This window comes from Carcharodon carcharias, chromosome 25 (assembly GCF_017639515.1).
Source record: "Carcharodon carcharias isolate sCarCar2 chromosome 25, sCarCar2.pri, whole genome shotgun sequence".
Taxonomy (NCBI): Eukaryota; Metazoa; Chordata; class Chondrichthyes; order Lamniformes; family Lamnidae; genus Carcharodon; species Carcharodon carcharias.
The window spans coordinates 12,880,732-12,896,371 of NC_054491.1; the positions used below are offsets into that span (position 1 = coordinate 12,880,732).

The 15,640-nt window shown below is 41.6% G+C and overlaps 1 protein-coding gene across 4 annotated transcripts in view; it reads left to right on the forward strand.

Annotated features, from left to right (window-relative positions):
- Nucleotides 1-2,191: 2,191 nt before the first annotated feature.
- The window catches only part of LOC121269609 (cell adhesion molecule 1-like), a 415,254-nt gene continuing 401,805 nt past the window's right edge, over nucleotides 2,192-15,640 (forward strand). For 2 of the 4 annotated variants that reach the window (XM_041174312.1, XM_041174314.1), the window contains exon 1: nucleotides 2,193-2,335. In XM_041174312.1, coding sequence (XP_041030246.1) covers nucleotides 2,236-2,335 — 100 coding nt within the window. In that variant the 5' untranslated portion in view covers nucleotides 2,193-2,235. Of the gene's footprint in view, nucleotides 2,336-15,640 lie in introns of all 4 variants that reach the window. The other 2 variants (XM_041174316.1, XM_041174313.1) reach the window with 2 other exon arrangements.

Consider the following 15,640-nt stretch of genomic DNA (forward strand, 5'->3'; position numbering starts at 1 on the left):
ATTATTTACTTTTCATTGCTATTAATGTGAGTTCCCATCCTTAATATTCTACTTTCTGGACTTGTTGCATATATTTTTCCTGCTCTGCAACTTGCCAGGAAACAGGTGAGATCAGATTGTTCATCTCTTTCTCGCCAGTCGAATTTTACTTCTCATCGCTTCCTTCCCATTGAAGTTAACAGAAAGCAAAACCTGGCAGTCGATCGGATCACAATGTCCTGCTGAGTTGGATAGGTTAATATTAGCTTCTGAGTTATGACTTCCCTATATCTGTCAAGGAGTTTGAGGACCTGGAGACAAATAGATCAGTCCCAACAAGTTTATGGATTCTGAAACATTGATCCTCTCTCTGTACACCATTGTTGACACAGGTGGTATATGGCAGACTTGAAATCTGTTACTTGATCCATATATCCTTGGTCTATAGCACTCCAGGGTACTGTTAATGGTGAATCAGCCATTCTCACTGACAATAGGAACCTGGAATGGTACATCTGTCACTCCAAGGTGGTATCCCTCCCATTCAGCTTCAGTTAATCCTGCATGCCAATGCCCAAATGAGTAAGATTTGGCAGAGCAAATGCTCTCTGAAATGGGATCCTGGGCAGTGCTAATTTTTTCATTTATGTCTCTGAACCTGGGTAAGTGGGTTGTGTCCCTACATGGAGAAAGTGTGGACTTCATAATAAGTAAACCCAAATTCTAACTCTGTGGATTTGTCAGTAATGGACTAATAAACTGCAGTTTACCAAACAAAAAAGTTGGTTTCTAACCGTATTACATTTGTGATTCTAACCTACTCTACCAATTTGGAACTAAAGACTGAATTCAAGAATTCTCATCCGGTTGAATGGTTATTCCAATTTTAAAGAAAGGCTTGCATTTATATAGCACCTTTAAGAACTTTGTCCCAAGTGCTTTACAGCCAAGGAAGCCTTTTTTGAAGTATAGTCACTGTTTTGTGTGTGTGGTGTTTGGGAGGGTGGGGGAGTGTGGTTATCTCAATTGGTTAGACGGCTAGCACGTGTTTCAAAATGAAGCCAACAGATTGGGGTTTGATCCTCATTCTGGCTCGGGTAGACTTGGGGCCTGCCTCCTCGCCCTGACCCACAGCAAAACCACCACGACCCTCCAACAATCCAGGATGCTTCCCAGAGAAGTCGCAGTTGTAATGGCAACCAATTTGCACATGGAAAGCTCCCAAAAAAAATGCAACGTAACAATGACTAGAGCATCTGTCTTTAGATAAGCTGAGGGCCTGGACACTGGGGAGATCTCAAAGAAAAACAGAAAATGCTGCAAAAACTCAGCAGACCTGGCAGCATCTGTGGAGAGAGAAACCGAGTTAACGTTTCGAGTCTGTATGGCTCTTCCTCAGCGCTGGGTAGACCCTCCCGGCTCTTAATAGTTCCTCTGCTCACCTGCTGCCGTGCAATGAATGATACATGTGAGTCCGTGCTCAAGTCAGCTAAGTGAGGCTAGAAATGTATTCTGATGGGCTGTTTGACTGGGGAGTATATTATCTCCCTTCGATATATCCAATGCATGCACTTTCTTCGAGGAGCTAGTGCAGAACCATCAGGAGAGAAACTGATCAAAACCTTACATTCCCCCTTTTCCTTCGATTGTTCACCTCAAAGCTGCCACCGTAAACATCAGTTAACTTATTCAGGCTGGACATTACACCTGGAGACTGCCTCGTTCACAGGAGTAGTTCACCTGCGTTATTTGCGCCAAGAGCAAAATTCCTGATCCCCAAAATGTGACAACGCTTAGTTGACCATTTTCCTGCCATAGAGAGTGGGATGAAGAGGTTCAGTAACCCCTCCCAACACACACACACACACACACACACACATCGGGACAGTGTAGAAATCTATTGACTGATGCGTCCCTGGTTTTTCAGTGGGAGGTTACCAGGAGCTGATGAGCAACCTTCAATAATAAATAAAAAGTCAGGGCTTTATAAAGAGGGCAGAGGGAAGAAAATATCATAAGGGAGGTGCCACAGACAGAGGGTTATTTTTCTGGTGCTTTGGTTTTGCCCTCTTCTGCCCCCAGCCCACCACCAACCCTCCCTCCCCTCCTTGCTGATGCATATTTCCGTGCCGTTCCAGTCCGTGCAATTAGCATCTCATTAGCATCTGATTATCATCTGATTAGGCGGTGATTAGCATGCGGAGGTGGAGCAGCGCCGCCACTCCGCTCGGCTCGGCTCCGCACACAAGCAGGTGTATGTTCAACATGGCGTTCACGATGCCTGGCGCTGCTGCTGCTGCTGTTTCTCACCATCTCCTCCTCTGCCTCGCCGTTTGGGCACTTATCATCGGGAAAGGTAAGCAAGGGTGTAGAGAGAGAGAGAGAGAGAGGGAGAGAGAGAGAGAGAGGGAGGGGAGTGTAAGTGGGGTAACAGCAGCCACACATGGATACATCCAGAGGGCTGGGGGAGAGAGAGAGAGAGCGAGAAAACCCTTTATTTTCAAGAGGCGGTAGAGACAACATATGTTGGGAAGGAGGGAGAACTGAAATGTGTTGCTGTTTGAGCCGAGTTGAATCCCAGCAAAGTTCTCTGGCATCCCCCCCCCCTCCCACCTTTTCAATTTTGATTTAAGCTAAAAACAAATGCTTGAAACGGAGCGATGCCTTTGACGGTTTCCAACATTAAATCTGTGTGTGTGTGTGTGTGTGTGTATGTGGTGTGTGTTTTTTAAACGGAACTTTTGCAAGCCTCGGAAGCAGAGAGGGGGAAATCTCAGCAGCGTTCTGGTGTTTGAAAGAAAAAGGAGTTTCATTTACAAGGGGGAAGATTTTCTTTTTAGAAAGAACTTAGAAGCTTGGGGCTGTATCTGGCTGGTGGGTTTTGCCATCATGTGGCGTCAAGGCAGTGTTGTGTTATCAATACGTGTTCGCATTGTTAGGCGGGGGGGGGGGGAGACTGTTCTCTGATGAAATGCGTGGAACTGTGAAAAGTTGAGAAAGCGGTTTGATTATTTTCTTTTTTTGCATAGCGGTCTATTCTGTCTGTTCTCCCCTCACTCCACGGGGTTTTATAAAAGTAATGCTTGTCCTGTACATTTGGAGCGCTTGGGAGTTCAGGTGGCTGGGTTTAAGAGAGAAGAGGGCGACGTTTCTCAAGAAATCCTTGTTTGAAAATTCAACCAAACCGCGACTTGAGATGGGGATCTTTCGATCCACTTGGACTCTAGGTTGCCGACGCCGGCTCTGCCTCGAAAACTGACTGCGATTGAAACTGATGTGAATTCCAGCCTGACAAGCTGTTGCAAATGACTAGATGTCAATTTCCTCTCTTCCCCCCCCACCCCCCTCCTCCTCCTCCCCCACCACCTCTCCCACTCAGTGCGGTATTGACTGAAGGCACAACAAGTGGAGATATGAATGTCCTTCTGTCTTCGGTTTATTAAACGATGTGAGATTTCATTTCCATCGGGTTCATCCTCTGGGGCTGTATTTTTGACGCGAGTGGAAGGAGATACGGGAAGCCCGCCTTTTTCACCCCCCCCCCACCCCCCCTCCTTCTTTCCTCAACCCTTTGTTTGCGATTACTGAAACCCATCGCCACGTCCCTCCTGCTTTTTTTTAAAAAAACAAACCTTTTTGTTAACTCCCACCGGCTCCGTATCTTCCCCACACACCCGGATCAGTAGTTTCTCAATGTCCTGCTGTAACGACCCAGTGCAAGAGAGCCAGAGTTAAAATTAATAACTGCAGTCATGCAACATGGATTGACATGATTAAATCTGCATTAAACTGCACAGAGGAGCTTTACGACTCTTGAAAACTTTATTTCTCCTCGTTTTTTCCGTGGTCTTGAACTGGACTAAGCTTTTTTTTCCCCATCATTTTTTAAATCTGGAGCAAGATTTCCGCCCCCCCGCCCCTCTCTCTCTCTCTCTCTCTGCCTTAACTATGTTTGGGTTGACGAAGGAGAATTCCGTTTCGTGGTAGTTCAAACGCAGCAATAATAATACAAGCCTCGTCCGCCGCTGAACTCTTAAAGGAAGAGATAAGGGCGAATTAATTCCTGTATTATGTGAAAGAAGGGGTGGGGAATTGTCTCCACTTCCAAATCCTGTTTTTGTTTCAAAACATGATCGACCCATCTCTCTCCAAACACCTAATATTAATGTTTACATAGATTTAGCAATTCGTGGATTGATGTACATCAAGGCGTTTTACTGTCCATGTGAATTAGCGTTTTTTTTTTCAGTTGGAGCTACTATTGGAAATTCCGACCGTTTTTTTTTTGATGTTGAACACACAAATCTGACCTGATGAGTATGCTGGCTGTTTATGCGTTTCCCCAACCCACCCGCCCCCGAACTTGCAGTGCAATATCCCCAGAAACTGGCGAATTTTACCCGCACTTTGGTCGGTGTCGTTTGCCAAAGTTGTTTTGGAGGGTGGGTAAGGCGGTAGTGTCACCAGCTCATTACACTGATGGCTTCATCAAAGCAGTTCCTGCCCTCCGTGCTGTTTCTTATTTACAGTGACTGTCCAGTGGATGATGTGTCTGGGGACATTGGCAACGACCTTTCATTACTAGACGAGAAAACATTTTTTTTTCCGTCGATTGTCACAAACAAGAGCGCTATTGATTGACCTTTTCGAATTTTAACAAATCAGAGCACCCGAAACAGCAGCTAGTGACCGTGAACAAAAGCGAGTATTCATATGCGTTTTGTAGATGATTTCCTCCACCACAATGAATGCTGTTCGTGATCAGTGCAAAACACAGGATCACTGTACTCATTTCAATAGTTTTTTTTTACCCCAATGCCATTCACAATTCTTGGGAGATGCATTTTAATACAATGGCATTTTTTAGTGTGTTTATGAACCGATAGGAAAGTCAAAACCGCTAAATGCTTACTAATCTCAGTGCAATTTTTTTTACATCACCTAGAGCCAGTACCCGCCAGCAAGCTACCACATGTGTTATATTTTGAACATGATGAAAGTCTGTTTCAGCCCATATTTTTTGTGGTGAATTTAATCGAACCCTCTTATTTTATGTGAGAGTATCTAGGATTGTTGAAGGTCTGTGAGCTAATCAGAGCACATGACATTCAAATGTGATGAACTCTTACTGTTCTGAGTAAGTCCCAGTGCTGTACGTTTTGGAGGAGGATAAGGCATCTCACTATTGAAATCATGACAATGTATGGGAATTTGCGAAGAGTATGTTCTACTGACCCACACAGAGGAAAAAGCAGATTTTTTTTTTCCCTGGAGATTTGTCCAGCTCTGGCTTGCTCCAATGTGCTCCTGGGGATTCCTGGTTGTGCATTACAGTATTGCATTTACCGGATGTAGATCTAAGACATACAGCAAATTTGTTACCTAGAAGCCTCTTTTCAGATAGGCTGGCATTAAATTTCTTTCATCTTCCTATATCAAAGTCTGGCACCATTTTCATTGTGCTTTTTGCTCATTTGGAAAGCTTTCTCTGGATGGCTGTGTTGTGGTGGGAGAGATTTCAGTCCTGGCTGTAGAAGAAGAGAAAAAAAATTAGAATCTAAGACCTTGTCACTGAAGTTGATAAATGTCTTTTCAGCTATTTAATGTTGGGCTGTTTTTTATCTGTACTTTCTATATCCCCTTTATTGACACTCTATAACTGAGTAACTGTACACTGGCTTGTAATCAATTGTTGTAATTATTGAATATTTTTTCTTTTTAAACTTGAAAGGCATTTGCATTTCATTATTATAATTACAATTAGGCCGACTTGAAATTACCTTGAGACTGCCTGTTAGTGTAATTTGAAATATAGCAATTTAGCTATAAGGAAGAGTCATTGTAGCTTAGTCCTCAGTCAGTTAATACTCAGTAACTTGTAATCAGTCATGGAGATGTTAATTTTCCTTGGAACTTTAGGTCAGGGATCAAGGCCACAGCTTGCTTTGAAATATTTTACTTTTTAATGGTGTATACAGTATTGATTATTTTTGCCCAGGAGATAGTACACTCACAGCTAGTGAGATTCCATGAAGCTCTTATTACCAACGTGTTTACATGTGGATTTAATGCAAATAGCTGTAGTTGTTTAAGGAATCCAAAACATTTTGTTTAGTTCCTAAATTCTGATTGCCTATTGCAGGTTTGTAATACTGAGCCCATCGAAATGTTTATAAACCCATCCACCAGCTTATTTATGCTGCTGATGCATAATTAATCTTTTTCAGACTGGAATTGAAAAAGTGATAAATGAGAATTGTATACTCTAGTAGTTGGAGGCACTACTGACAAATATTCACTGATGCTACAAGAGCCATTTACAGGCACTTTACTACATAAAGCAGATTGGAATTGACAAATTTCTATGATTATGTTAACATAAAGCTTACTTTCTCCTAATTTAACTCTCTTGTCTCTGATGTCTCAGCATGCTGCTTACTGTATGTTTTGGAGAGTGAGGTGGTCTGCACTCATCCTGTAAGCCTGAAATATCCCATGGTTTTTGTCTTCATGGTCTACTTAATTGAAGACACTGAAGTCCTGAGGTGCAGAACATTCAAGTCAGTTTCCTGTTTCCTTAAATCTATCACAATCCTTGGTGCTGTGGTTTGGAATTTATGCTTATTTCCAGCGCCGCCCCCCCCCCCCCCCCCCCCCCCCCCCCCCCCAACCACCGCACACGCACACGCACACACGCGCACACACACACACACACACACACACAAAGAGGTACCAGTGCTAAGAACAGCCCATTCTAAATTTCTGAATCCACAAAATTCAAGCAAGGCAGAGAGTAAGCAATCCACCTCCAAATGACAGGTTATGGAAGTTGTATGTGACCCACAGACTGCAGTTTGGACGCCCCAGTGTAAGTGCAGTATTCAGTGGGTTACCCAGCCAGAGTTCCTAAGGTGCATGCAACATTCCTTCCAATGATTTGGCAAGAATTTCTGGAACAGATCCAGCGGAGGAAGGACATGAGCAAACAGGAGGGAATGTAAGCCTTGGTACTTTGATCAGGAGCCAAACACCCAACACCTTGTGGTGCAGCGGAAGTCGATTTTGCCTTGTTTGTGTAAAGGTTAGCCATTGCGTGTCAATCTTTAGTTCAATTTTTTTCAACCTGGCAATCACTATGCTGGTGAACTAGTAGTTGAATTCTGTTGAGAGATGTGATTGAAACTTTGGTATAAGTAATACCAGCATTTCTGAGGTTACAAAACCTTCCTGCTCAATGGCAGCAATGATAAGCCTGCTTGTGGGGGTAGCATGTTTCTTTTAAGTTTGGTGGGAGGTTACATTGGTATGATGTGCTTTTAGAGAATGGGGGGGCTTAGTGAAATCTAATGATTCACTGGACAGGAAATCTTTCCAGTGTTCTGACTGAGACATTGCTGCATGGAGACAAAGCTAGCTTGTAACATTCTGCCTTATTACCAGCAGAGGAATGTTATTCATCCTTTTCTGCAATCAATCATGGGCTAGAGCCTGTTGCTTACTCAGTGTATTCTAGTGATGCAGTTTTCATTCTGTATAAAACCTAGGAGAGATTTTGTATGTACAGTATAAATATGTGTTTTACAAGGGCAGAAGTTGATGCTAAACTTGTCAAAACAAATATTAATCTTGGCACATCAGCCCAGGGTCACCACCAGGATTTCAGTACATATAGGTTGGGATTTTCCAGCCACGCTGTGATGGGAGCCGCCATGGGGGATGAGGCAGACTAGCCAAAAGTCCATTGACTTTCAGCAGGATCAGAAGACCCCAGCAGTGGACGGAGCCATAAAATCCCGGCCATTATTTCTAGGGTTGCCAACCATCCAGGATTGGCCTGGAGTCTCCAGGAATTAAAGATCAATCTCCGGGTCACTGCGGTTTGCAACCTGGAGAAAAATCAACGGGATGCTTAATTTTCTTTGAGCGTTTCTCTTTACCAGATATAAAAATATTGAAAATGTTGTGGGGGGGGGGAGAAAAGGCTGTTTGGCTGACAGTCAAGCATCATGAGTCTTTTTGCTTTCCAATTGGCGTAGGAAGGCAGCCCGTCACAAGGATGGATGTGTTGGCCAACTCATGGCTGGAGCGTGGGGGCAAGTCATCTGATGAAACCGCCAGGAATATACTTAGTTAAAGTTGGCAACCCTAATTATCTTAGTGTCACTGCCAGGGTGGCAATCACTGAAATATGTGTGTCCCTGTCCAGTGTTGCATCAGGACATTGTGATAATCCCATTCCAGTTGTGGCTCATATGGGCCAAGGGGGCTCTTTGTCATTGTGCGTTGGCTGGGACAGATTCAGCTGTTAGGCACTGTCTGATCAAATCATGTTCAAAAAATATTGCATCATGAATTTTGCAGGAGAAATGGACTGGAATCTAAAGAGGATAATAGCCCCAACAACCCTGAAGTTCTCCTGTAAGGTTTCGTTATATAACACTATTTTATTTACACTAGCTTTCTTTTAATATAAGTCTTTAAGCCTTTTTCATTACTTAAAAAGAAAATTTTGAAAATTAACAGGGAACTCCAATATCTCAGAATTGGGAATATAGTATTCTGGGTGCCTTCAGTTCCTTGTATTGTTTTAAATACCTGCTAACGTCGCATCTGAAAAAGCAATACCAGCAGCCTGTACATCACACCAAATATCATTTAGTCATCATTCAGACTTGCTGAACCTGCAATGTTCTCCGTTATCCAACTGTCTTTAGAAAGAATAAACAGACCTGGCCCTGTTTTATTGGACTGCTACTTGAATCAAAATTGAGTTGTTTTAGATAAGTGACCAGAATGACTTTGGGACTGGATTGTCTGCATAGCTGTACCACTTAACATCAACTGAAGGAGTGTTTTTGATTTTTAAGGTGCTGTAGAAAACTCTTACTGAAGTGTAGGTCATACCTGACAAACTATTTTATCCAGAGTACAATGCAGAAGTATCACTGACATTCATGCATGAATAAATGCAATGTTCCAGATCTTGCAATACTATTGTTTTCTTTATAAGTTGATTGTGGCTTCAAGCCTCACACTAGGATTCAAGCGCAGAGGCTGGGTTGACGCTTCAGGAAGGGATTTCAGGTGTGTCAACCTTCAGAGGAGCAACGAAACTCAGGCCCTGTCTTTCTGTTCCAATAGGAGTAGCGCTATTCTAAGCTGGAGGGATTCCTTGAAGCCTGCTGGCCAAGTTCATCTTTCGACTAGCGCCACCAGGAAAACAGATTTACTGGTCAATTTACCATGGGATCTTGCTATGTGCAAAATCACAGCCAACTTTGCCTAAAATCAAAGTTGAGCCCCAATTCTTCTGTTCTGTTTTTGTGTTGGAGGTATTAACTAATCTTTATTAGGGTGCTATTTTTCTCCCTGGTCAGCTTTCTGTGATCTATGAATTCAGCTATAGAAATGGCTCCTGACCAAGAGGAGCAAACCTTTCCAGTTTCCCCTTTGTAAATATCTGCTATGGGGCCTATTGAATCAGCACAGATACTTGGTAGCTTGAGTTCTCCTTTAATAAAGAAACAATCAACAAGGCAGTTTTGAAAAACTTTAAGATGGTAAATGCTCACTTCTGTGAGTGATAACCTGTGATCGTGTTACTAGTGGTATTTTAGGTAATGTATTTAATTTCTCAGTCAAAGCATTGTCAGAGTGTCAGTATATTGGGAATATACCAATATAAATATTAAGATAAAGTGTAAGATTAGAACTAGTCAGTTTTTATTCATTTGATCCAAATTTGTTAATAATGCAACTTGTTCCTCACTTCTTTTGTATAAATTGGTTGTTAAATTAATGTTTTGAGACTAATATGTGATAGCATTGAACAGGTTTTAAGAGTTATGAAGTGGGTTATTACTTGCCATATTATTTATTATCCTTTCTTTCTGCAATGCTTTATTTCAAAAGCAATCTTAGTTTGTGCCTGCCATACTCAATGCTCAATTTTCACAGCACAAAATCCTTTTCATAGACCACTTGAATAATTCCCTAGGGAATTAATTCAAAGGTTTCTTTTTCTTGTGAACTCTTCCCCTCTTTCCCTCCCCTAGGTTTTGACTCCTCGCTGGGTTGCAATTCCATGGGTGCTGAGTAATCCCTGATACCTTCCTCACATGGCAGTCTTCACACGAAGAATCGTACTAAGCTTTGGAAAAATATTCCACAATAGGGACCATCACAGCCTTCTTGCCTGTTTTCTACACAAAAGCTGCTTCAGCCAGGGGTTCATTGGTCCCCTCTTCTGATTGGGCTTCATAATGGATATTTACCCCCCCTCTTCCTTCAACATAATGATGCTGAATTCAATTGCCAACAGCTGCGCTGCTGTTCTGGGTGAAACCAGCTAACTTGATCCTACCTTGGGATTTAAGATGGGACTGAAGGAGCTGCTGCTTACTAGACAATTTACTGAGCCACTGAGGAAGCAGTACGTTTTTTTTTGCACAAAGTTCTCTACACGTGGAGATGCAGGGACCTATTCATTAACTCATCATACCTGTCAAGGCCAGCACTTCTTAAAATAACAGGACTACATTCAGTGCAAATTTTTGTGAACAAACATGCCTATAGTAATCCCTGCAATCCACTTTGGATTGTACAATGATGGTTTTGAGAGACAGCTACAAATATATGCTATCACATCCAGACAAAAATGCTAGCTGTGTATTAAGAGTAGTAGAAAATGATGAGTCACATATCAAATTTGTACTTCTTCACCTCCATTAATTTTCAGCTGGATGTATTATTCCAACTTGTATGTGGCATTTAGATCTGCTTAGCATAGCTGCTTACCCAAGATATCCTAGAGGATAGGGATTTTGTGGTGGGGGTGGTCTAATGTTGTATTGTTGTATGTGCGAATGTTTTGATGTAATATTAATGAAAACTATGTAGTTCAGTCAAAATTCTGTTTCCAGCAGTAATGAAGTCCTAAGTGTGGGGCTCCCTTAAGAGCAGAAATTAATGGTTTCAGCAATCTTCCCTTGGCTTATTTAACTTGCTGTGTAATGCAAGCCCTGCAGCTTATTTCATCCTCTTGGTTTTAGAGGTGACAATTTAGCTTTGATTCTTCACAGTTGCTATTCATCTATTAATAGAAGCTCGCGGGTTTGATTTAATACTACTGTCCATTTGTTGGCATTTGCAGTTTTACAGAAAAAGCTCACAGGCCTGAAACTGGCATACCAGTTACAGTGTTACCATGTGGTGCAGCAGCTGTTGGACCTGTGCATGTGTCAGGGGGTGGGAAGCCTGTGAACTCACTGCATTCCTGCTACTGCTAACTTCACAGTTGTGTGCTTATACAGATGTCAAATGTCTTTATGTGGGAGCAGAAATTCCTGGGGTTTTTTTTCACTGTTTAACTTGGTTCAATGCCTATTTAGATCTCCTGTTTCTCCGCCTTTGACTACTGGTGGCATTTTGAATAGATAACTCATTCCTATACAGTTTAGAAATTTTAATAGTTGTGCAGCAGACTGTCAGAAAGTTGTTTGTAAACTTCCACATAAGTTTTTGCGTGGTGTGTACTGAAACACAGCAACCAGTAAGTGGTATAAGTGCCTTTATCTTAAATAATCAATCTATTGGTGCAGTTGTACACATTTAATGTTGGTGTAATGTAAAAGATAGCACATCTGTGATGTGCAGCGTTCTGCGTGACTGGGTGATGCTGGGCTATTTCAGTGCAGTGGTTGTTGAGATGGGGGGGTGGTGGGGGTTGCACAGTGATTTCTGAGGCCTGGCTGAGGGAGGCAGGAGCCCATTTTGGTGAAACTCACTGAATCATAGTTGCTCAGATTGCAACTACGAACCTTTCATTGTTAGAATGTGACAGCAGTGGTGGTTGGTATTGATAAGTATCCAGCTGAGCATTGCTTCCTGTACTGAAATTGTGCCAAATATGTTTCTTGCTACTTTAGGTTCTACATCTTCATTGAATTAGCCATGAATTTAAACTGACTGGTTTGGATCGATACATGGATTACAGTTGATCACAGCTCTCTTTGCTGATCTGTAGATGTTGGCTAGGGGATAGCTAGGGAGGAGAACACTGACTTGCAGATCATTAAATACTATGTATCCTTGCTCACCTGCACAATTGATTCCATGTATGCTGTGCTGTGTAGGGCCAACAGTGTTCCTCAGTTGCCACATTGTATTCCTAGTGCTTTAAACTTCGATATTACATTGTGTCCTGCAGAGATGTCAAATGCCTTGTATTTTAAGGCAGGGATTCCTATTCCATTTATATTTAACTGCAAACCTAGTTTTTGTGAACCACAAGTAAGTACTTTCAGATTATTTTTCTCCAGCCTTTATTAACTTCACCGTTTCAATTATGTAACTACAGTTTCTGGCAGTTTAAGTGGACTGCTTAAATTTTTAAAATGCTCATCATACCAAACAGCCCCCAGGTAAAAATTGTTCAGTGTTTGTATGTTCCATGCAGTCTGTCACTGTCAAATTTTGGTTCGAATGTATCTTCAGACTGCAGTCACTTGCTTTGCTCATCCAAAAGAATGTGCTATGTCCTGGTGTAAGGAGGTGTTGAGCTGTTTCCATGCACTTTGCACTAGTGAGCAACTGACTTGCATTTTTAGGCAGTGCCATTCACTGATGCCTCGAAATGCTTTACAGCCAATGAAGTACTTTTTGAAGTGTAGCAATTGTTGTGATCTAGCAAATGCCAGCAGCCAACTTTCACACATCAAGATCCCACAAACAGAAATGGGATAATGATCAGATAAACTTATTTGGGGATTGTTGATTTGAGGGATAAATATTGGCCAGGACACTGGGGCTATCTGCTCTGCTCCTCTTCAGAATATCACCGTGGGATCTTTTTCATCTACTTGATGGGGCATATGGGGCCTCTGCTTAACATCTCATCCAAAAGGCAGCAGCTCTGACAGTGCAGCACTTTCTGAGCACTGCACTGGAGTGTCAGCCTGGAATTTTGTGCTCAAGCCCTGGAGCCTCATAATTATATCTCTGCTTTATTTACTTGTGTGAATTCTATAATCTGTTTCTTCATTTAAACTGTCAAAGCAATAAATTAAATAGTTTTTTTTTGAATAACACAAAATTAATTGCTACTCTATCTCAATTACAGCAAATTAAATTGTAGCCATTGACTGGAGATTCCTTCAGAGCGTTTTATTGTGCAGATGCTTGCTGTAAGTGAATAGAAAATTGAAATAATTCTAATTGACAGAATTGTTACAAACTTGTTTTAAAGTAAAATGAAAAATCAAGTGAGCAGTGAAATGCAGTCTATTTACATGGTGCAATTCAGATGCTTTGTTAATCTGAAATTCTCATTTGCTGAATGTAACTTTGCATAAATTAAAAGCTGCAGTTTGCCTGAACCCCTTCAAATTTTCCGTCAGGTTAAATGTGGCTCTGCCTATCTACACTTTATGTAGTCCAGAGTTAATTTTCCTGGATCAGTACTTGGCATGCTTTTGTTCTGCCACAAGTTAAACTATGATCCCACTCCCATGGTTGAATAACTCATTCTGGTTCTGATCTTTTAAATGAAGAGTTGCCGTTTGAGCACAGTATCCAAGAGCTATTGACACCTACAGAACTGTGCGCATCAGGAGAGGAAGCATTAAATGTGAAAATTCATGCAGTGAATAGAGATTGAGTCTAGATTTCAAGGGCTTGGTAACATTAGAAGTTTACAGTACTTTGGACAAAAGACATTAAACACTGATTGGTTAGTATCATAGTGTGAAATAAGAGAAGCTTTATTGTCATCTTGATCTTAAAACTGCTTTTTTAACATTTGAATTTCAAGTGTGAAAGAAAAAATGTCATAAATTGGCCATTTTCTTTTAAAAATAAATCTAATAAAAATAACAAGACAGCTGAACAAAGCTGGTATTTGACCGAAGCACAGAAAACATGAAGTTTCAAACTCTATTGTTTTAAAGGGATGTTTACAACTCCAAAATAGCATATTTCATTCCTTTTGCATTCCGATGTGTAGGGAAATCTGTTCTAAGTTTAGCCTTTTCGGGAAAGTGATACCCATGCATCCATGTCTTGTATAATGAATCTTTTGTGCACGTCCTATTATTTCTGAGGTGGAAAAAGTTTTTTTCTCTGAATGGGGTCGGGGGTTGGGCGTGGGTGAATGGGGGGTGGTGGGATTGGGTTGGGGGGGTGGTGTGGAGGGTTTTGGATGGGGGGGGCAGTGTGAAAATATCATTGATCAGTTAAATATGCCCTCAGATACAACTTTTAAAACTTGCGTCCTAACATAATGTAGAATATGAGCTTTGGTGTGATTTTTTTTCCCCTTTTCAGCCTGAACCAATCTGTCTTTCACTGATGTATCCACAGGAGAGCAAACTGGCTTTCCTTGAAACAAGGGAAAGAAATTCTGCATGAGATTGAGTGAACAAAAGAATTAAAAAAAAAACTGGCTTGTATTATAAAGGAAACTTGGAATTGGTTACTTGTAACAACTTGAGGATCCCTGCGGTGGTGGTGCTGTTACATTTCACTCCAGGAGTCTTGAGTTGCTGTTGCAAAATGCACTTTTAGATGCATGTCGTAGCCTCGAGCTATGGATAGTGATGGTAGAGGCTCCAGCATTGTTTCCATCACATGGCAGACCAGGAATCTCTCCTGCTCTTATTGCCTGCCATTAGAGTATGTTGGAAGGGTTTTCAGGTTGATAATCAGCCAGTTTGGTCATGTTGTGAAGTGTGGCCATCAAGTTCGGGAGTGGAGCTCGAACCCAGAATTTCTGGCTCAAGGACAGGGACAGTATGCACTGCGCCACAACACCTTGAGGATTCCTGTAGTCACACCCATTGCATAACTTTAAGGGAATGACAGTAAACTGTAATCTAGACCTGGTTTTGCAGTGAAATTTGTATATTGCTGCTTTATTTTATAGCCTCTGGAAGAAGGGAGCATATTTTGTTGAGACATGGATGTTATGTTTTCAATTTTCAGAGGAGATAATGCAGATTGTTATCCATTACATCTATTGTTATATCTTGCTTAAAAAGCAACTCTCTCAAATTACCATGAAGAAAAGTACTTCTGTAAGTAAATTGCCACAATTCTTTTTTTCCCTGTAAGACCTGCTCAGCTATTTCCTCTGAAAGGAAAAGCTTTTCACTTGAAGTTTGTTCCCTTTAGAACAAACTGCTGTTTCAAAATGTTATTATGCATTGCATTAGGCAACAGTTAGTGCTTGACACCATGCTGAGTGGCAGCTGTTCATGTCTGGTAGTCGATGGTGAGTAACAGTAGGTGCTGTTGTTCTACAGGTAGTATGATTGTCTATTGTTCTGTTCCCCTGCTCCTCCCCCTTCCCAATGCTGGCAGTAGTGGTTGGAAGGGCCATTCTAATTATCCTGCTGTTGTGCTTCCTGAGGTCAGACTGGGGATATAACCTGGGATCTTTCTGGCTGCACTAATCCACGCAGGCAGGATAAACTCAATGAGCACGGAGTTCCCCAATTACTCTTGAATCTTCTGCGTCTAAGTTAGCAAACCAATCCTGGGTGGTAGAAGTTAAATGGTCCTCCCTTTGTGCTGGGCTTCTTTATTTCTATTGGGTTACTTGTAGATTTTGGAAGATTATTTTGTGGCTGGTTGATTCTGTAGATTTAGATACTGTTGTGAAAAC